Raw genomic sequence first — 21,101 nt, forward strand, 5'->3', positions numbered from 1 at the left:
GGCACCAAGATAAGAGCTTATGCTTATTTCGCACTTTAAATCAAGGAGGCAAGCGTTCAGCTTCAGTGCACTCCGGATTCCACTGACGGAGACGAAGTCACATCTGCTCCTAATGCGCCCCAAAAACGTATTGTGAATATCTGACAAGAACGTGAGATGTTCTCAATACACGTTAAAATGTGCATGTAAATCGTGATGTGAACTCCGGACACGTTCAACTTCATCACTTACGAAGTTTCAACATAGGGTGGAATCCTATAGTTATGAGTTTCACATGGTCTACCGTCCACCAATTAAACGGGTGCTGTAATTTTTGGGACTGAATATCTAAAACCTAACTACCAGGTGGGATAAAAGATCCCTGAGAGAGAACTCATGAAGACTTCATGAATACGAGCATTATAATATACTATAGAACAAAATGTGGAAAGAGGAAAGTTTCAAAAGTTGAAAATTGAACGAACAATGAAGAAAAAACCTAACATAGTAATAAGAAATCCTTTACCTTTGATAGGTTAATCCATTATCGTATGAATATTGGACTCTCCATACATTAAGGTTGCATTTAAAACGATTGAAATGGAGTGCAAACCGATTCAGAGTAAATTTGCACTCTAATTCACTTTGGTATGTGTTTGACAACATTACATTTATGCATTCACAAATGATAGACCAATGCATATTTACATTGATAATAAGACGTAAAAGTAGATCAATAAAAAGAAATAAATTTGCATCAAAATAAGCTTTTGAAAATAAAGCATATGATTTATTAGAATTCATATTTGCATAAGAAGGTAAATTTATTAGTACAAAACTAACCCAATTTTACAATTTATATGAACCGTTTTTACACTACATATTTGCATTCACACTTATTTGCATTGTTTCCTGATGCAGCCTAGACCAATGACAACCCCATGAATTTTGATGAAAGCCCAACTGATACTACTTTTATGGTACGTTATAAGTTTTCCCGGTATCATAGTTGAACCGCTAACATATAGATACAAGTCTGTCTCACCAATAAAAGATGGTTTGTATGCAAAGCAAGACTTGAGCTAAGAATTATCAGTCGAATAAAGATGCATGATCGAATATCAATTTCAGCATTACCAAAAAAAAAGAGAAAAAAGATCCACTTGCACACAGTTTAATCATATAACCTACAACAAGTTGCATCAGACCAAAATATAAAAGACCCACTGTAAAGGGAGATCAGGGGCAAAGGAACATTTAAAACAAAGGATTGGGGCCAACAATACAATACTCACATTTCTTGGCTAATTCAATGAGGGCTAACTCATTGAATTAGCATTTAGACCTAAAATTATAAGTAAATTGAAACATGCTGTTAATCGATGGTGCATCTTAAGGGGAGCCCTTCCAGAGCATCCATAAATGCATATTCCTTTTTTTTTTCTTGCTGGTGCTTCTTAAATTGAATCTATGCAGGGTGCACGTTGAGGATGCGAAGTAAGACAACTACACAGGCAAATTACAGCCCGAATAACAGGAAAGATGCAACAATTGACTACAACTGCCAAATGAAACAATAACTGAGTTAATTTACATGGGAATATGAGCCCCATGGGCTGAAACTTTACATAAAAAAATGCTTTCTTAACGTTGAGGTGGTGCCGGTCTCTTCTCCACCATGTCATAATGTAGAACAAAGTTATCCTGCACCAAATCGTATTCATAGGAAAGATTAAAAGGTAAACAAAGCAAGTAAACTTGCTAATAAACCAGTGTGTGAGAGGCAGAGAGGAGAGAACCTTGCGTACTGTTTCCCACATGTTCGGATCAAAGCAAAGGTACGATCCCCTCTCATATGTGCCTGTCTTGACCAGTGGCTCCATGTTCGCAACCCTTATGAACCACAAACGATGTTCTCTGTGATAGAACCATCCTCTATTATGCCTGTTAACCAATGGGTGGCACACCCATAAATTTCATCAGCGCAACCAAACATAAATCCTGCTCATCCTGTCTGCTAAATCCAAGACAAATTGTTTCTTAAAGAAAGGTAGGTGTAGGCCCAACTCTTCACAATCAAGAGCAGATAAAAAGGGTCAACTATAATAGCGGAAAGATATGATATCGGAAAAACTTATAACCAATCAATTCACCAAAAAAAAAAACCTTATAACCATTCAACTGGAATCATAAAAATGGTAACCAATCAGGTGATATTCACAAAAAATCACAGGGAGATTTTGATTGGTCAAAGCTCTTCCAGTTTCACAGATTTACCCAAGAGAAGAGCATGAATATATCCCCAAAAGATTTACCAACAGAGACAAAAAACAATATATGAAAAGAGGCACTGAGGCAAGGATAGCGCCTAGAATTAAGCCAATAAGAGAGAAGATATGGGTTATTGATTTGGAGCCCCTTGTAAGGTATTAGTCAAATTCATGTGGCAAAAGAATATCATTATCTGCCACACCACCCATAATCTTCAGCACATGAAAATGAATTTAAACTTTTCCTTTGTTTACAAAATATTCTTGCATAATTAAACTCTATATTAACTCATTTAGTAGATTGCATCAATACCCTAAATTCAAAACATATCTTCTTTTATTGACCAGTCAGGGCCTAGGCACCAACTAGTCATCGCTTTACCACATTGATAACACCGACTCCAATGCGAAAATTATGCATGGACCTTGGATTAAGTTTATTAACATGAACCATCTTTCCCTTCCTTTCTATGGTTCTTAGGAGTTAACCTCTTAAATGCAGCATTTGTCCAAATAACAAGTGACTAGATGCTCCTAGATCTACAATTTGGCAGAACTGATGAGTAGATTAGATGAGCAAAAAAACAGTCATCATAAACTCAAGAATCTTATTGGATGTGTAACTTGGGTTCTAATTCATGTTACCATCAATTCATTTTCTTGAAAAAAAATCAGTTGTTTGAATTATATGATTTACTATCAAATTGATTGGGACTTGGTTCTGTACCATGCTTTTTTAATTATTAAACAGCTTCTGTTTAAACCCCTTGTTGCATGGTGCCAATGTGCCATGTTGCTTGGGTTTAAGTTTGAATGATGTATTATTGTTTACACCAAGTTTGATCAGAAATAAAAGATAAGTGATTTTCCTCTAGGTTTGACTAGAAGTAATTTCAATCAAGGAGTTGCTATAAGTTACATCTTTTAGCTGGTATCTTCCATGGTATTCCAGATAGTAGATACCTCTCTTATTATGGTTAGGTTGCAGAAGTGAGTTAGACAATGGCCTTAAAATCACAAGACAGGGCATAACAACCCTGTAACACCATGTATTTGCACAGAACTCTCCCTGTTTTCAATGGTCCTGTGATTTGAGGCCCTCCATGGTGCTCACTCCTTTCATGCTAGCACTGTTCTGTGAAGAAAAAGGGAATAGAATAGAAAAGAAAAATAATCAATCAAGAAAAGTCTTGATGAGGGGCGTACAGCTCATTAGCAGCATACAACTGGGCCTCGTCTTTCGGCATGCTGCAAATAGAAGAAAGAGATCCTATATCATTTTACAGCTCTAGAAATTATTTGGAAACAACCAAAACACAAGATCCAAGAAAGTGAAGCACCTATAGAAGATATAGAACAATGTCTCCAACTGGAACTTTGAAAAGTAGCCTTGCTGCATCAATCAAACAGAGGTTGGGGTGAGAATGTAAGTGGCTAGCAGGAGCTTAGAGTAAACTCGAGTTCAGATTCAAACTCACATGTAGCACAGGAAGGTCTTTGACAAAGTAACATTCTGGTAAGCTGTACTCTGGTTCTCCCTTTACAGGCTCATCAGACCATGGGGAGCCAAATGTTTTGTGCAGGTTATCTGTTGAGTTTAAACTTAGTCCAAGAGTTGTCAGATCAATACCAAGAGCAAGGGATGTCAGATCAGGATCACTCATCCTTATTACACTTAGCAAGCCAAGCAAGCCAAATCGATCAGGGATGGGCTGGGCAGCTTGCATGACCTTCATGCCCTGATCCCTATATGGCTGAGCCACAGCAGACATCTGTTGCAAGCGAAATTGGGATTGGTTTTGGTGCTGGTGGTACTGCTGAATAAATTGGTCATAAGATCCTATACCAGAGACTGAATTTGGAGAATTTAGAGGTCTCAATCCAATGCTGGGTGGTCCACTGGTCTGTACCTGGATGAACAAAGGGAAACAAGAATCAGGAGGTTGATCAATTTGAGATTCTTGGTAGTCTAAGATTAAGCACAGTTACATGATCCCAAAACGCACACAAAAGCACCCCTGGAACCCCGGAGCCACACCTGTGAGTGATAAGTTGCATGAGAAGATGGGAACAAATCAGACCCATGTAAATGGAGCAGATCCTGATTGTTTCCCGGGGCAAAAGAGATCCCATTGTTACTAACTGATGTTGCATGTTGCTGTTGTTGTGGACGATGAGATGAATATGTTCCCCCTAGAGTGAATCCAGCAGACCTCCCCATCTGTACATAGAAGAGAAGTCAAGATAAAAAACAAGAGGCCTAGGTACTACTGTAAAGGAAATCAGGAAATCAATCTTCCATTAAGTGTTAAGACAGAAACTCACTGAAAAGTGCTGCGATTGCATCACAGACATAGCATTGTCATGAAGTTGTTCTTTTTGGTGCAAATCCATGGTATAGTCTGCACTACCACCTGCACATCAAGTAGTGTGATCAAAGCCAGAAGACTAAAACTGAGCCATGCAATCATTTGCAGTGCCAGTGGGGGTGAAATCATGTCTTCATGAGATATCCCCCCCCCCAAACCACCACCACCACTACCAGAGAGAGAGAGGGGGGTGGGGGTTGTAACATGCATTGAACTTGTAGAAATCCTTTTTTCTTCCCCCTTCTATCCTTCTTTATCAGTTTTTCTATCCTTTATCTTCGTGCACTATAATATTTATCAGGCAACATCAAATAACCATGCCAGTCAGGTTTAAAAAGCCATCACATAATAAACATGTCAAAGTGTAACATTCCATGTACTTCTCACGACCTAAAATCTCATCTATTGAAGGATGAGAATTTGCAGCAACAATTTAATTCAAATTAGAACAAACCAATCAGGTGATTAAGCATGGGGCTTCTAAGGTGATTGAGAGAAAAGTAACTATGAATTCATTCCAAGGGGAGGGGTATGTATATGAAGAATGTACAGAGTCTACAGACAAGGAGGCAAAAAAAAAAAAAAAAAAAAAAAACAAAAAAAAAAAACAAAATGAAGCCACCCTGAATTAAATCAGCAGAGAATTGGCTCTATACAAAAAAAACCCTATCCACCCCAGATTTAGAGATTTAGATAAAGCATCAGCCTTCAAAGTTTAAAACCCTAGAAATCCATCTGAAAGAGAAAGACAAAGAGGCCGCAATATCCCAAATCTCATGTAGAAAGTGAGCAAATCTCCAAGGGCTGAAACGTTATTAGGGTCCCAGCTAATTTGGAGTCTCCTTCCACAACAAGAAAACTGATGGCTAGGGACTTGGCAATCCTGAGGCCACAGAAGAGAGCCCTAACCTCTGGTTCGGAAGCATCTGCAGTCCCAATTGGTCCACTAAAAGAACAGAACACACTCCCATCAGCCTTCGGAACTAGACCACCAATACCAGCTGGGCCCCTGTGATTAGAAACAGCTCTGCCACTTCCATCAAACACCAAGATAAAAAAAGCTTCCTGTCTTGGAACTGGCATAGGAAAGGATGGGGAGTATAAAGTGAGGACTACAGCACTTCAACAAGATTTCTGTCAAAATCACTTAAGTGTTAGCCCTTAAACTGATTACAAACCAGCAGCCAAGAAAAAAGCAGAGATATTACTCTGCCTCTAAGTCCTTCCAAAGTTGAAGACTTGATATCAAAGATTCTTCTATTCCATTCCTCCCAGATACACCACATTACTGCATAGATAGGCATTTTCCAGAAAATAATGCCTCTTCAACCAACTTGCATGAGGCCATTGAAGAATAAAATCAATAACAGAATTCGGAGGACCCAGTGGAAGCTACACCAGTGGATGAGGTCCAAGAGAGATTGCCAAAGCTGACAAGCCACCTTACAGTTTATCATCAGAAGAGAAGTACTTTAGACATCCTTAAGAAAAGGTCATACTGGACCCTATCATAACACATGCTTTTTTATCAATAACAGAAACAGATTTATTCAATATTAAGAAAATAGTACAAGTGTAGAGAAAGAAAGGGGAAGGGATAAACTCTCTTAACCCCTCCCCAAATAAAAATTACAACACAGCCCAGAATAAACTATTTTTCCTCACCCCTTATTTAGCAAGTGTATTGGCAAAGGCATTTAAATCTCTTCTGACCCAATTACAATTCACGTCTATCCCTTGTAACAGATTCATGGCTTTCCTCTTCTCATAAATATAGAACCACCATCCAGCCTCCTCTTCTTTCTGGAGCCAGCTTATTACAAGCTTTGAATCACCTTTAATTAACAGCTTCCTAATATTCATCTCCTTTGCCTTTTGAAGCCCTTCCATAACTGCCATAATTTCAGCCCTTAAAGAGTCCCCAACTCCTATTGGGCCTGAGAAAAATGCAATGACAATTCCCTCCTCATTCCTGAGCACTCCTCCAATGCCAGATGGGCCCAGGTTGCCTTCACCTCTAGGGGATGGGGACCATATAGGTCTGATCACCATGGCACCACCCTAAAGGGGGAAGAACTAACAATCTCTCTCCAGTTTCTCAGCATCTCAGCCCCAGAAACATCTTTGAATAGCTCTGACGATTTCACCCAGTGAACCATCTTGATGAAAATAGCTTCAGTAACAGCTTCTTTGCTTCATTCTTTACCAAGAAATATTCGCTGATTCCTTTCTTCCCGAATCATCTAACACAACGCTGCCCTTGTGCACCTCCAAAGCAATCTTTCCCTCTTCTTTGGCCAACTTACGAAAGCAAGAGAGAACAAGCTTTGTACATTAGGCGGAGAGTTTCACCTGCACCAAAACAAAGAAAAAGACCATTCCCAAATTGTAGAAGAATAAGGGCATGATATTAGTAAGTTATAGTAATTCTCACCATTAACTTTGCAGAGAGGGCACCAGTGGGGGGAGAGGCTTCAATTAGGAATTTTTCCTTGCAGCTCACAAGTATAATTCTTTCCAGATAGATTTCCTAACACAAACCACCCATGAATACTAGCCGAAGTTCTAGAGTCCCAACCATTTGCCACAAGCCAATGGATACTAACTATCACCTTTGCCCAGAACTTCTCTTTCCAATGCAATCTCCACAACTATTTTCCCAACAAAGCCATGTTCCTCTCTTGGATACTCCCAAGGACTAATCCTCCATGTTTCTTGCTTCTACTCACCAGATGATGATCCTTCTCCTCCCCTGGCTCCCATAAGAAATCCCTTATCAGTTTCTCTAAACTTCTGCTTATCCCAACTGGAATCTTAAATTCTGACTAGTAGACAGGTAGTTTGGTCAGAGCAAATCTGATCAGGGTGATTCTTCCTCCTAAAGACAAATAACTACTCTTCCACAAGGCCAACCTCTTTATGAACTGTTCTACCAAAGGCCTTTGAGACACAAAACAACCCAAAATACCTGCACTCTCAATGATTTCCCTTTCCTCCAAATTCACCCCCACCATCACCACACGTGCTTTCTTTGCAAGGCAAGTTGTGAAATCATGTGTCACCTGCTTATCTCTTGTCCTTTCATAAAGGGTATTCAGGAAGCACTTTTTGCACTTTTAGGTTTTAGATGGTCACACCCATTAGACTTGGATACCTTTCTTTGACCAACTTTTTCTATCCATATAAGAAAAGAGGGAAAATCAGTTGGAGACGTAATTGAGCAGCCATTCTATGGATAATGTGGGAAGAAAGGAATGCCAGAATTTTCTTGGACAAGCTCGGAGAGGCAGTTATAGGAATGATCAAAACAGAGTTATCCACAAGGTTGTCAATAGGTCAGGCAGGTCCAACAGACCTGAATCAATATGTCTCCCAATTATAATTGGCTTGGGATGGGTTTTGATTGTTCCAAACTGATGAAGATCTTAACCAACTATATCTATAACCATGTATATGCATATTGTATATTACAAAGATACCCCCAGTCTAATACATATTTTTATATATTTTTCTCATGATATACTTGTAATATTATGTGATGAGTGGTCAAACCTAGCTTATTTATTACAGGAGGATTGTCTGCCCCAAGCTTGATGATGATGATGATGATGCTTGTCATACTATCACATTATGATGATGATGATGCTTGTCATGCTTAACCAACTATAGCTATGCTTGTTACAGGTTAAAAAGCATAGCTATCAATTATGACCCAATAGTCCTGATTGCAGATCCTAACAGTCTGCTTTGGAACAGATACTGCACATTTACTTAGTGGGTCATGACTGGGTATATACGCTGACCCTGACTCAACCCAACCACTGCCTCCATCATCATAATCCAAAGCCAAGTCCCAAATATATGGGGTCAGCCACATGAATACTGTTCAGCCTGCCCCTAGTTCTTCTAGCCCTTCGACTTGTAACAGTTCACTTCTTGCTGGTGCTGTAGATGGTCTTCTCTACATGTGCCCAAACCAACTTAGTCTGCTTTAACTCATTTTACCACCTATTGGAGCAATTCCTAGGTTTCTACAAATAAGTTTGCATTCATGGTATAGACAGATACTGTACCATATATAAATGCTGTATATCTTTGCGTTCTTTTAACATCAATAAATTTTGAAGTTACTTATCCAAAAGAGAAAAATAAGGATTGAAGTGGGAAAAAGCTCAAAAGAAAGTGTTCTATTGTTTTTTATAAAACGTATGTTAAAAACAACCATTGTTAGTGGCTAGCCTCAGTTAGTCCCCTCATTTTATGCCTTGTCCAATCATAGGGAGGAACCCATTTCTTCTTTTATGGCCCTTCTAACTCTAGTAATGGTGTTGTTTGGGACTTGGGGTTCTGAAGGGGTCTTCAGGAGTCTCAAATTACAAGTGTTATTGGCTTGCTTCAAAACCTTGAAGGGGTATGCTTGGATGATTCAAGAAGGATAGGAGGATATGGACTTTGTCCCCTTCTGGTTCCTTCTCTTGTGCCTCTGTTTTTTCTTCCCTTATTCAGCCAAGAGATGGTCAAGGTTTGTCCTTTCCAGCAAGGTTTTAAAAACTGACCCGGAAACGGAACCGTTCTGGCCACCGGTTTCTGGGTCAGTGGTTTGACCGTCCAGGTCAAACGGTTCGGACGGTTTGAGTATTTTAACAATGACATGTCATCTTACCCATTAGATTGGAATATTAGGGTAAGATGCATATAAATATAAAGAGAAAATAGAGATGGAATGAGAGGTATTTGAGAAGTTGTCAGCTGAAAGAGTTTAGAAGAAGAAGAAGAAGAAGAAGAAGAAGGAAGAGGAGGGCTTGAAGGCTGCAGCGGTGACGGCGGCGGTGACTTACGGCGGTGATGGCGGCAATAGCGGCGGTGATGGTGAAAAATGAGAGTAGATCTGAGATTTCTCTGTTCAGATCTCACCTCTCTCTCTCTCATAGATCTGTCATCTAGAGTCTAAAGACTCTAAACTTCTTCCCAGATCTCTAAATGTGAGATCTCTCTCACTGTCTCACATATCTCTCAGTAGATCTCAGATCTGAGAGACGTTCTTCCCTTTTCATTTTGTTGTTACAAGTTAATAAACCGCAAACCATTCTCCGAATTGAACTGTTCAATGGTCAAACCGTCCAGGTCAACAGTTTGTTGACTAATTCAATGGTTTTTTACCAGAGACTGTGTTTGGGGTAAAACGGAACTGGTCGCCTGAACGGTTTCCGGTCCAAACGGTCCGACCATCCGGGTCAATGACGGTTCAAAAACATTGCTTTCCAATGAAAGAGGTTTGGAGCAAACCTATTCTTCCGCATAGGGTGGGTGGTTTTTGCTGGCAAGTTTATTTAGAGAGATTTGATGCTTGTGAATTAATGCAAAGGAAAAAGACCTAATGGGTGTCTTTCCCCCCATTGGTGTTCTCTCTGTAAGGTTAATGGTGAGAACTGCTTTCACTTACTAATCTCTTGACCTCTTTCTTTCAATTTGGGAATGGTTCTTTTCTTTGTTTGGGTGCAGGTGGAACCCTCCATCAAACGTACAAAGTCTGTTCGCCTCTACTTTCTTCAGTCGGCCAAAGAAGAGGGGCAGAATATTATGGAAATGCAAAAGAGCGGCAGTTTGTTGGACAATTTGGGAAGAAAGGAATCACAAAATCTTTCTTGATAAAGAAAGAAGCAGAGACACTATTATTGAAGCCATTTTCACTAGAGTTGTCCATTGGGTGAAGACAATGGATCTCTTCAAGAATATTGTTGTGGATGATTTATTGAGAAAATGGAGGGAGGTGGCTGATCCTTCTCCTCTTAGGGAGGTTACTAGGCCTATTCTCTCTCTCCCCCCCCCCCCATCTAGAGGCTCCATCAAGCTTAACTTCGATGGTAACAGTGAAGGTAATCGGGGTCCATCTGGAATCAGAGGAGCCTTCAGAGATGAGGGAGGAAAAATAATTACGATTTATTCTGGACTGATTGGAATTGGTGAGTCTTTGAGAGCAGAGATTATGTTTGTGGTGGAAGGTGTTTAGAAGGCTAGGGAGATGAATGTTAGTAAGCTTGTCATTGTAGGTGGCTCAATGCTTGTGGTTGAGTGGCTCCAAGGAGAAGAGGAGGGATAGTGGTCCTATATCTTTGAAAAAAAGAAAAGTATTGCGATTGCTTCAGAGGATGGAGGTGAACTTCAAATGGGTGAGAAGGGATGCCAATATACCTGCTGACACTCTTGCTAAACAAGGGGGTGGGAAGGGATAGTTTGTTTTGGGCTATTTTGTAGAAGCTTCTTTCTTTGGGGAGGGCTAAGAGAGTTTGTCTCTCCCCTTGTTGTTCTTGTAACTTTTTCCCCTTCTTAATTAATGAAATTGGTTCTGTTATTGATAAAAAAAAAGCCTCAGCTAGTCCCCCAACTGATTTTCTCTTGCATTATTATCACCTCAGGGGACCAAACCCCAATACAAAAGATTTCTGTTTCCCCCTTGTTTTAGTAGTCCATCAGCTATTTTGTTTGGGATTCATTGTTGAATTGTTGTTTGATGAGAAGGTTCATATGTTTGTCTCAGATGGGTCATCTTGTTCAACAAATATCTTTAGTTTTTATATCCATATCCCATCTAACCTGATCTGGGTTCCAAAATATTGCAACAGAATTCTATCCATTACCAGATAAATAAAATAAAAAAATCACTAACAAACTACAGATACATATCAATATAAATAATATGAATAAACACCAAATCAATCATGAAAAGAAAAATAAGTTAATCATAAACCACTGACTGCCCATTATATGAGCCACTGTGAAAGTCAATTCCTTGCATAAAGTGCAGCATTCATAATATGATAATTACTTAAGAAAAATGTATTGGATCATATCTAGGTCCCAAGAACAGATGATCACCTTTAAATCCAGGTAAAGCCGGAAAATCTTCATTTTGGATGCTAAATTCTTGGCTTTGTTGGACGATAGGACTAACACCAATGTTTTGCTTTCGGAGTGAACCTGCAAATCTGTGGGTCAAATGATGTCCCAGCAGCAACATTAAGCACTTGGGAAAAAAACATCTAAATAGGATCAGGTTAGCTCTTCAATTACCCAATTGCCCTTGTGGCCCTCCAGCAGAACTTGGCCGTCCAGTCAACTGAGGGAAATCATTTATATCAAAAGGAGAATTTTCATTAGAGTTTACATCATTTAACATTCCCATTGAACTTAAACTATTCCCTCCTTGAACTTGGCTTTGAGACAATGGACCTCCAGCACCAGGATAAGAATTACCTAGCATAGAAATCACCTGCGGTGATGCTGAACACGGTACATGTTATTTATTTATTTATTTTGATAGATAACAAAGACTTTTATTAATAGATATTAATAAAGAAAGATACAAAAGGAGGGGTAAAAACTCTTAACCCTCCCAAGAATAACACATTACATGTTATTTAAGTGGCAAACAAAAACAACACTTAGATGATGCCAAATACAGTATGCTTTATTTGGTCTAGCAGATGAACAAGGGCCAGTCTTGTTGACAGAGGCAATCCATCTTCAATTCTGACCACATAGAGATTTTTAGCCTAATTACGCATACATAGTATACGTATATCTGTAGACAAAAATACAAACTAAGCTTGAATACAAGGATCGCAAAGAACCAGGGTAATAATTTAATTAAAGGTGACAGACTAACTAAAAGAAAAGTCCAAAACTAAAATAGAAAGAAAGGCTAATTAAAATGCAGAAACTTGAACTGTAAAGACTGCATAAAACAAGCATCTAAAGAAGTAGTATTTTAATCCCCAAAAAAATAACTGCATAGGAGAGAGATTAATCTTTTTTGATAGCTTGTGATACTGCACTGATTTCACATGACACAACAAACCTGAGCTATGAATAAAGAGGTTAACCAATAATTTGATGAGTTGCCCTATGCACTCTATGCACACGATAGTGTGATATGAATCAAACCAATATGTTCCAATGATGGCATCAAGAAGGAAAGCCATTTCTCCATGTTCTAATATAGGGGAAGAGTAGGGCCCTGGTTCCACTAGGATCGCTATATGGAGTAGTCTTCCTCTTTATTTTAATGTCTTGTAGTTGGTGGAGGTTCTAAGTCAGCAGCCAGATTTTCTGTCAGGTGATATCTTATCACCTTCCTTAAGTATTCTTCTTTTTAGTTTAATGAAATTTTATTTTACTTTTCAAAAAAACAATTTCTAATATACGGTTTAGGCAGATGGTTAGGCATAAAATCTAGTCAGTGGTCGCTTTGTATTTTATACATATCTTTCCCTAGGTTTGTTAAAGAAAGTAAAGAAATGAAAGTGCAGTTTCTGGCATCAGACAGCATAAAACAAACTAAAATCATCAGAACGTCTGCAACCAAATGATGCTGAATAAGCAGGATGTAGCATGCCTGGGATCAATGAAATGGAATGTCAACATAATGTCCAAGGAAAACAATGTAGTTTAAGAAGCAGAAAATGATAGAAATAGAAACAAAAACTAGACAACTTAACAAGCACACCTTGCATCAATGTGGGAAAGACAAAGGTGAGAAGTGGGAATAGCCACTTGATATGATGGAGCTTTTTATGGGAAAACATGCAGGTTGGTGGTTTACCATTTGGCAAGAGCAGACAGGTTTTCTACCAAGATAAGCAATAGAAACCTCGACACATTTACCAGTTTGCTACCATCTTCAAATTAACATGATAGACCTGGATAAAAAGAGAGAAGCGCACAAAGAAAGACCACTGAAACATTTTATAAGGCAAATTGAAATGACCATCTTGGAGCAGCCTAATCATACTCTTCATATGTTGGATAATGCATTTGTGAAATTGAACTTATTCTTCCAATTTATGGATTTTTTTTGTAGAAAATCACATAATTAGAGCTACCTGTGAGGTTTTTGTCAAGTAACCAAAACTCCTAACAGCACTGCAGAATAAGGCATTGAGGTTCTCCACCCCCACTCCTTGATATAATTTTTTTTTAGTCGGAACCAGAAATGTTATTAATTTATGGAAAAAAAAAGATTAGATACATGTGCCAAGTAGGGGTGATCATGAAAAAATGAAAAACTAAACCAATGAGACCAAACCGAAAATTCCGGTTGACCAAACCAATCAGTTCGGTATTTCAAAAAACATAGCAGTTCGGTTTCAGTTAACCAATATAAAAAACCAGCAGTAAACCGAATCGATCGGTATACATATATATATATATAATACTATTTGTAATATAATATTTTATATTTATTATATATAATATTATGGAAAATCAAAAAACCAAAAAACCTATGAACCGAACCGATGATTAACCAAACCGATCAACCGGTTAACTGATTGGCTTCAGTTCGGTTTCGGTTACCGGTACTACTGGTTTGGTTTAGAAAAAAGGCCCACAGTTTGGTTAACCAAACTGTGAGTGCCCCTAGTGCCAAGCACCACTTTGGTTTAGCAACTAACCAATGCTATTTAAAAATTATCAAAGTGCATTGATTAGTTCACCAAAAATTGTGCTTATAAGATCTGCTCCTACTAGTGTAGCATGAAAAGTTGCCTGCTTTTTTTGTCATATTGCATAAATTACAAACAACTGCAAGCAATTAGCTAAAAAATCCCAAATGTTGATTGTTATAACTGCCACCCAGTATTCCCCGACACATAAATAATAAAAACATATTAATATAACCTCCATTTAAATGGTTTGAAACTCTAGTAATTGCCCATGCATAGAGAAAAAAATAAAAAACCTGCACAAGGGAACAGTATTCAACATATTTTATTATAGTGATAACTAAAGTTACTGGATGCAAATTCCATCAACTAGATTTAAACAAGAAAACAAGAGAAGGGCAAAGGCTCCAGTTAAATAATAAGTGTTCTAACATCTCATGATGTTAAAGCAAGTACCTGGTTGAAGTACGCCACTCATTAATCTGTTGGGCCCTTGCACACCCAGACTTCCAGACCCACTATTAGCAGTTAAGTTTAGGCGTGAAGCAAGACCAGGCACAGACAAACCCCCACCAGAACTTATGCTCCTTCCGATGTTGCCCCCACCAACAATGTTTCCCATTGAGCTTGTAATCCGAGGACCCGCATTTCCCAGAATTGGAGATACTCCCAACCCTGGAACAGCACTCCGGTTACCAATTGCAGAAGATGTTGGGGGAATCCCAGGAATAGAAGCACCAACGCCATTCATGCTACTACTAAATACAGGGCTTCCAACAACACTTATACCTCCTCTATTTGTGACTCCTGAATGCCCATGTGCGCTCCCATGAGATATCTGAATATCAAAAGGATAACAAAACCAAAGTAAAGAACAATTCATAACGTTACAACCAATATCAGTAGATTAAATGTTAAGCAGCATTGAAAAAAACCAATCGAAACACCTGAGAAAGAGCAACAGGAAGATTGTTTGATGCAAATCTTCCACTAGAAAGGCTTCCTGTGGGTTGCTGGACACCACTTGCAGGAACACCATTCATTGTTGAATTCCTTGATGTAAGTGATCCTGGCATGTTGGGAACATTGAAACTCCCATGAATGCTATGCAGCCCTTGTATGGTACCTACATGTATTGACAAAACACTTTTGCAATTATTCACCGCACAGTAAACCGGTGATAATTGAAAGGTTGAAACTTGAAACTTGAAGGACTAATCAAAATCCTCCCACCAGTGTGATGATAAACAGGAGATGCTGCAGCAGACTGAGCAGAAAAAGATGTTGCAAAAGATCGGCCTGTAGAGTCAGGAATATTTGAAGTGGACCCATTGAGAGATTGCTGCAATCAGAAGTTTCACACATTTTACATGAATAGCTAAAAGATGCACTGTGAGGATATATAAGACTCTGGCAACAGGGAGCAGGGAAGACATAAAGAAGTTTTTTCTGTTATTACAGGAACAGAGTTTTCTTTGTTTTTTTTTTTTTTCTTTTGATCAGCAAGGAACAGAGTTCTCAAAGCAAGCATTTTAGATATTGATAAAAAAATATCAAGCATCTTAGATACCAAAAGAGACAAGCAATGAATGGCATAATTTGGAGACAGGCTAAGCTGCTAATGTATCCAGCCATTTTGAAGAAAGCTAGAAGAGAATTGAGAAAATGAACATGTTATCATGCTTGTCAACCCAAGATTTTACCATTACACCAAGTAATGGTCCCTTGATAAATGATAACAAAGCAAAGAAGGATCAATCCTAACTGGGATTGGGAGCAAAGCTATTGAGGTGGCAATGCAAAATTGACTGACAGGGTACCACTTTATCACCTACAAACTTAGACAGGTTGCCTACCTAACTCCCAGTAGGCAGTGGCTTTTTGACAGATGGGGCTTATAATATATTAGGTATGAACATATGTTAGCATGTCCCATGTTTTTAATTTCTTCTTATTATTTTGTATTAAAAAATACCAAAAGCAAGCTAAAAACCAAAAAATATTGCATCTAAGGCACATAATATAATTAGTTTTGTAAGAAAAATATCACTTTTAACTATATGTTTCCATATTCCATATACAATATAATCAATTATTCATCAAGGTATAAACACATAGCTAAAATCATGAATCCATGCAAATAAGCAAAGCAATAGCACATTGAATCTAAACAACGGATTAATGCAGCAAGAATCCCAACAAACAAGTAATAAACAGCATACTGATATATAAATAGTCTACTTTGCCTTTTTCCTCTCATATGGAAGTGTTAACATGTATACAAAAGAAAAGGTGATATAAAGCCACTACATAGGAGAAGAAAAAAGTAATCTAGGTGTTACTTAGGGGGTGTTCTGTAGTGTGGATGAGAAATTGGTGGGTGTGGATTAGTCCACACTACACCCTGTGGCAGGGACCAATCCACACCACACCACAGTCCACAGCTATTCTGAACTGTGGATAAACTATGTGGATTGGACCAGTCCACACCCATAGTGGCATTCTGTAGGTCCACACCACACTTTTTGATTCCATGTATCTCATATACATTTTATGAATGATCTACACAGTTGATCATAAATGTCTACTTTTTGCATATTATATGATAAATATATTGAAAAAAAGGCATTGATAAATTAATACTAATCAACAAATATTAAGTTTAATAAAATGGTAGTAAAATAATAAAAAAAAATTAAATATTTAAAAATATTATTTTGTTGATAAAACTTCAAAATAATAATATTTAAATAAAAAAAAAGAGTGAAAAGGAGCACCATCAGACTTGTGCTAGAATTAACATTAAATTTTTTTTTGAAAGAAGTTATCTGATTTCATTAAAGGAAAAAGGGGTACAAGAAGGTGTACAAATACAAAACAAGGGCCAAACCCCTGAGAATTACACAGGAGGAAAATTATCACAGTACAAGTTCTCCAAAATGACTCCTAATTTTGCTAGACCATCTGCAATGGCATTTAGCTCCCTTGGGATCCAATATAGAGAAACGTTCGTATGAGCCAATAGGTCCCTTGCCTATGTTAAGAAGTGACTAAGTCTCCAAGGTCCAGTCTCTTGTTGTCCTAATCATCTTATAGTATTTGCTAAGTCACCTTTGATGGAGAAGTTTTGAATACCCAATTTGCTGACTAAGCGAATCCTTGTGAGAGCTGCCAACACTTCTGCCTTTGTGGAGTCAACTATCCCAATCGGTCCACTGTATACCCAGCAAGTGAGACCATTTTCATCTCTTAGGATTACCCCTATGCCGGCTGCTCCAGGGTTACTAAAAGCACTGCCATCCAAGCTTAGAGTCCAAATTGCTTCCCCTCTTAAATAGGGAACTCTGGGGGGGGGGAGATGGGATAGAGGGGGAGGAGACCAGAAAGTTGTACACATTTCTGTTAAGGTCGTTAACATTGTTTCCTGTGAACTCCTCTAAGCTGGAAGCCCACAAATTGCAGTGATAGGAGATGTGGTTGATCAGCTCACCCTTTGATTTGATTTTATTTTCAAACAGTCGGTTGTTCCTTTCCTCCCAAATTCCCCAAAGTACCACATGAAGCACTATTAGCCAGTAAGTCTTACCTCTCTTACTCAGGCCTCTTCCTTGCCACTGAGAAATCAGATCCTGAAGGTGCTTAGGAGCCACCCAACTATAGCCAACTAGTTGTAGGAAGAAATTCCAGATGTTGCTGGCAACCTGGTAGTGTATGAAGAGGTGGTCAGTTGTCTCACCCTCACGGAGGCAGAGGATACAGGCGTGAGGGGAGATAAAAAGCCTTCCAAGGTTTTTCTTCTGCAATAGCTCACTATACTCTATGCAGACAAGCCTCCCAAACAAAGAAACTCACTCTGGAGGGACAAACTTGCACCAGATTGTGATGCAAATAGCTCACAAGTGTTATTTTTCTTCTGCAATAGCTCACAAGTGTTTACTCTATGCAAATGTACTGTATTTTGAGACTCACAAAAATATACCCCTCCCGTTTGGAGGTTGTGAAGCCTTGATTAATGCCTTTTAAAATGTTGCTTCAGAACAGAGCACTCTGAGCATATTGGAATTTAGAAATGTCAAATAATTCATGCGATGCTTGCTTTAAGACAGTGTATTACATCTTACAAACAAAAGAATATCCAATTTTGCTCAGCTGCACAAAAAAACATAATACTACACTCTGTTGCATGCTGCACCTGTTCATCTAATAACAAGGATTCAAATAACCTCGAAAATCACATTACACACTGGAAAGACAATGATAGGATAACAACCGGACACATCTTTTTTTCCTTGTTGAAAAAGGGATCAAACTTCAATTTTTCATAAGATATAAGTCCTCTCACGAATACACTTGCTAACCAAAAAAAATCATAAATAATATTAAATTATGAAGCTTGGCATGCATGAATCAATTTTCCATTATTCATCCAAAACAAAGGAATTCCTTAATGACCTTACCACAAGATGTATACTATACTTGTATCATAAAATGTGTACAGGGTACTGTAAAGATGGGAAAATACATTAATTAACCCAGACATTGCAGAAAAATCAAAAGGAATTGCAGTAAATCATCCCTCGCCAAGCACAAGCCCTTCTTCGCCCTTGTTGTTGCCACTAAAGGTTTTCAGCTGGGAAATTCTTTTTCTCTGCCAATGACAGAATGTAAATCAAGATTAATCAAAAGCCCTAAACTTGGGGCAGAAGTTTCCAATGGAACACATATTAATAAAAAAATATTTAATAAAAGAAAATGTAGTTCCATTTACACACCCAATGGCCCCATTGTATTTGTATGTCCAATTACACTAGAAGAACAGTATATACAAAAAAGAACTTAATAGAAATTCAGAAACAAGAGGTAATATTTTGTGTACTGGCCTCTGAAAATTCATGATCAAAAAGCATCATTGAGCATTTCTCGATTAGGCATTTCAACTTTAATTCTTTCATTCTTATCCTATGCCTGAATTTGGTATCGAATGGTCACTAGTTTTTTACATGAACTGAGCACTCAAGATTCATATACCCACCTATTTCACTTCCTTATATGGCAATATGAGATTTCTTTCACTAATGAGTATGAATCCCCTCTGGAACCATTAAGGCTTGGGTAAACCTAATATACTAGGGCCCTGGGCCTCTATCCAAGTTGTCTTCCTGCTAAGTTGCAGATACAGCTTAATGTGAAAGATCAACATGTTCCTTGAGCAGCAAAATCTGTTGAGGCAAACAGGTGACTAATTGCAAGTAATTTCCTCATTTTACTACCACAAATTGTATAAAAGTTCAATGGAACACCCGTAAGTCATGTATATGGCCATATGCAGATAGTATGAAACATGGTATCCGTTTGATAAAAAGGGGAAACAGAAACTTTCCCTTCACTCTGACATCTTTACTGGTGACAACAACTATAATTCTCCAAGGAGTAGACTAAGAAAATAGAGAGGAGTATAAACTAGTTGGAATGACAACACTCTACGGTGTAAAATAGCAAGTATCGGGGGAAGACTGTGTGTGCAAAAGGAGTACATGAGAGGACTGTCCTGCCTGCCACCCATACTCTTCTAAAATTCTTGTATAAGGATAGACTTGGTTTTGTTAATTCTGGAAAATCAAATTACATTTATACTACAGAAGTAGATAGTTTAAGCTCAACACATAGAGAGGAAACAATGCTAAGCGGTATGGCGATAAACTTACATAAAAGTCTTATCTATCAGCTACCAAACTACATTCATTGTTCCTCCCCCACACCCCCCAACCCCCGGAAAATAATAATAACAATAACAATAAATCTAAAAAATAACATATATACCGTTTATAGTAAGCATGAACAAGAACAACCTTCTTGAACCAAAAAAGAAGAATGGAAAATCTCTAAATACAGTGCGATAATTTCCATGAAATCTCGGGGTGGGGACGGGGCCTCAAATCTATGAAATCTCGCAAAAACCCCAATTACGAGTCGATGGATATTGGTACAGAGATAAACTGATGACAGTAAAATCAGGATGAACAGCACTAAAATGCGGTGAGATGATGAGATGATAGAGATCGGTACCTGAGTTGCAGCAGGCAACTGAGGGATCTTAGTTTCAGAGTGAAAGAAAAGGTTGGCTCTGTTTCTGCCCCAAAACGTGAGAAGACGGAGAAAAGGAGCGCCACAAAGAAATTAGAGAGCTTTATCGAGGGAGGGTTTTCAGTTTTCACGGACAAGTTCAACCTTGACGGTCCACCGATGGCTGCACTTCAGGGTCAAAAATGTATTCTCGCATCAACGGGTTGCTGCAAGCTGCTCTTCGTGCTTCATGGACTATGTGGACTATGAATGTGATCAAATGGGTCGGATATAAAACAGTAATGGATCGGATCGAATTTATAACCCAAACCCGCGTTTTAAATTTAAAAAAATCCTTACGCCTTCCATACAATTGTATAAATATGTACAACACAAATACATATAAAATAATATAAATATAAGATTTTGCCCTTTATATATTTGTATTTATACTCCTTTCATGGAAGTGAATGATTACTGGTGATTATCTTATTAGTGAAGTGAATAATTCCAATACTAAATATGTAAATACTTATCCTTATGTATTAAATTTGATTTCCAACATTTAATCTTACTAAATTGATAATTAATAATCACGATATAAACAATAACATTTCTAATCAATTAGATTGTCACGTATAAAGGAGTGGAGAAATTCAGGTCCCACGACCTAGAGTGAGAAAAAGCTATCCTCCCAATCAAGACCTTTGCTTGCCAAGCCTGGTTCCCTTCTTTGAGAGTATGCAAGTAGGATACCCTTGTTGGGAGATTGATGGCGATTTAAAGGCAGTCTTCTAAAGCGAACAACACGTCCACAGAACATTCCAACAGCCTTGTAGACATTTTAATTGTTAGGAGCGAGTCACCTTTGATGATGATTGATGTGTAGTTCCCCTACTTAGCTAACTTGTGGGCTTCAAGACCAACCCACATTTCAGCCATCCCATGAAGCCCATTTTGCTTTTAACATTTCCCCT

General features: G+C 38.3%; 1 protein-coding gene and 1 non-coding gene across 3 annotated transcripts; one reads left to right on the forward strand and one right to left on the reverse strand.

The window, feature by feature from the left end:
• Positions 1 to 1,349: 1,349 nt before the first annotated feature.
• On the reverse strand, positions 1,350 to 20,365 carry LOC148868223 (putative NOT transcription complex subunit VIP2). 2 transcript variants are annotated; one of them, XM_088968226.1, is made up of 15 exons: positions 20,128 to 20,365; positions 18,584 to 18,709; positions 15,295 to 15,403; positions 15,009 to 15,187; positions 14,851 to 14,899; positions 14,518 to 14,736; positions 11,690 to 11,899; positions 11,495 to 11,596; positions 4,575 to 4,663; positions 4,288 to 4,470; positions 3,728 to 4,159; positions 3,590 to 3,642; positions 3,456 to 3,497; positions 1,779 to 1,923; positions 1,350 to 1,683 (listed from the first exon to the last, which is right to left on the reverse strand). In XM_088968226.1, the coding sequence occupies exons 2-15, from the start codon at positions 18,599 to 18,601 to the stop codon at positions 1,624 to 1,626; spliced, it is 1,890 nt and encodes a 629-aa protein (XP_088824352.1). In that variant the 5' UTR covers positions 18,602 to 18,709; positions 20,128 to 20,365; the 3' UTR covers positions 1,350 to 1,623. The 2 variants fall into 2 exon arrangements, with proteins under 2 accessions (XP_088824352.1, XP_088824351.1); XM_088968225.1 differs by having other exon boundaries at positions 14,518 to 14,899; positions 20,128 to 20,356.
• LOC148868224 (small nucleolar RNA snoR35) lies at positions 15,295 to 15,375 on the forward strand. Its single transcript, XR_016108404.1, has one exon. It is a non-coding gene; the product is annotated as a small nucleolar RNA snoR35 (small nucleolar RNA).
• Positions 20,366 to 21,101: the final 736 nt, after the last annotated feature.

The sequence above is a fragment of the Nelumbo lutea genome, chromosome 2 (genome assembly GCF_056320005.1).
Source record: "Nelumbo lutea isolate HS-2025 chromosome 2, American lotus-T2T, whole genome shotgun sequence".
Taxonomy (NCBI): Eukaryota; Viridiplantae; Streptophyta; class Magnoliopsida; order Proteales; family Nelumbonaceae; genus Nelumbo; species Nelumbo lutea.

Bases quoted from the DNA above. Each gene is read 5' to 3' on its own strand.
- LOC148868223 (XM_088968225.1), bottom strand. The intron at 4,664-11,494 runs GTGATCATCTGT...CTTGATGTGCAG, and splicing joins GGCTTTACCTGGATTTAAAG to GTGGTAGTGCAGACTATACC. The intron at 1,684-1,778 runs GTTCTCTCCTCT...GATTTGGTGCAG, and splicing joins TGTGGGAAACAGTACGCAAG to GATAACTTTGTTCTACATTA.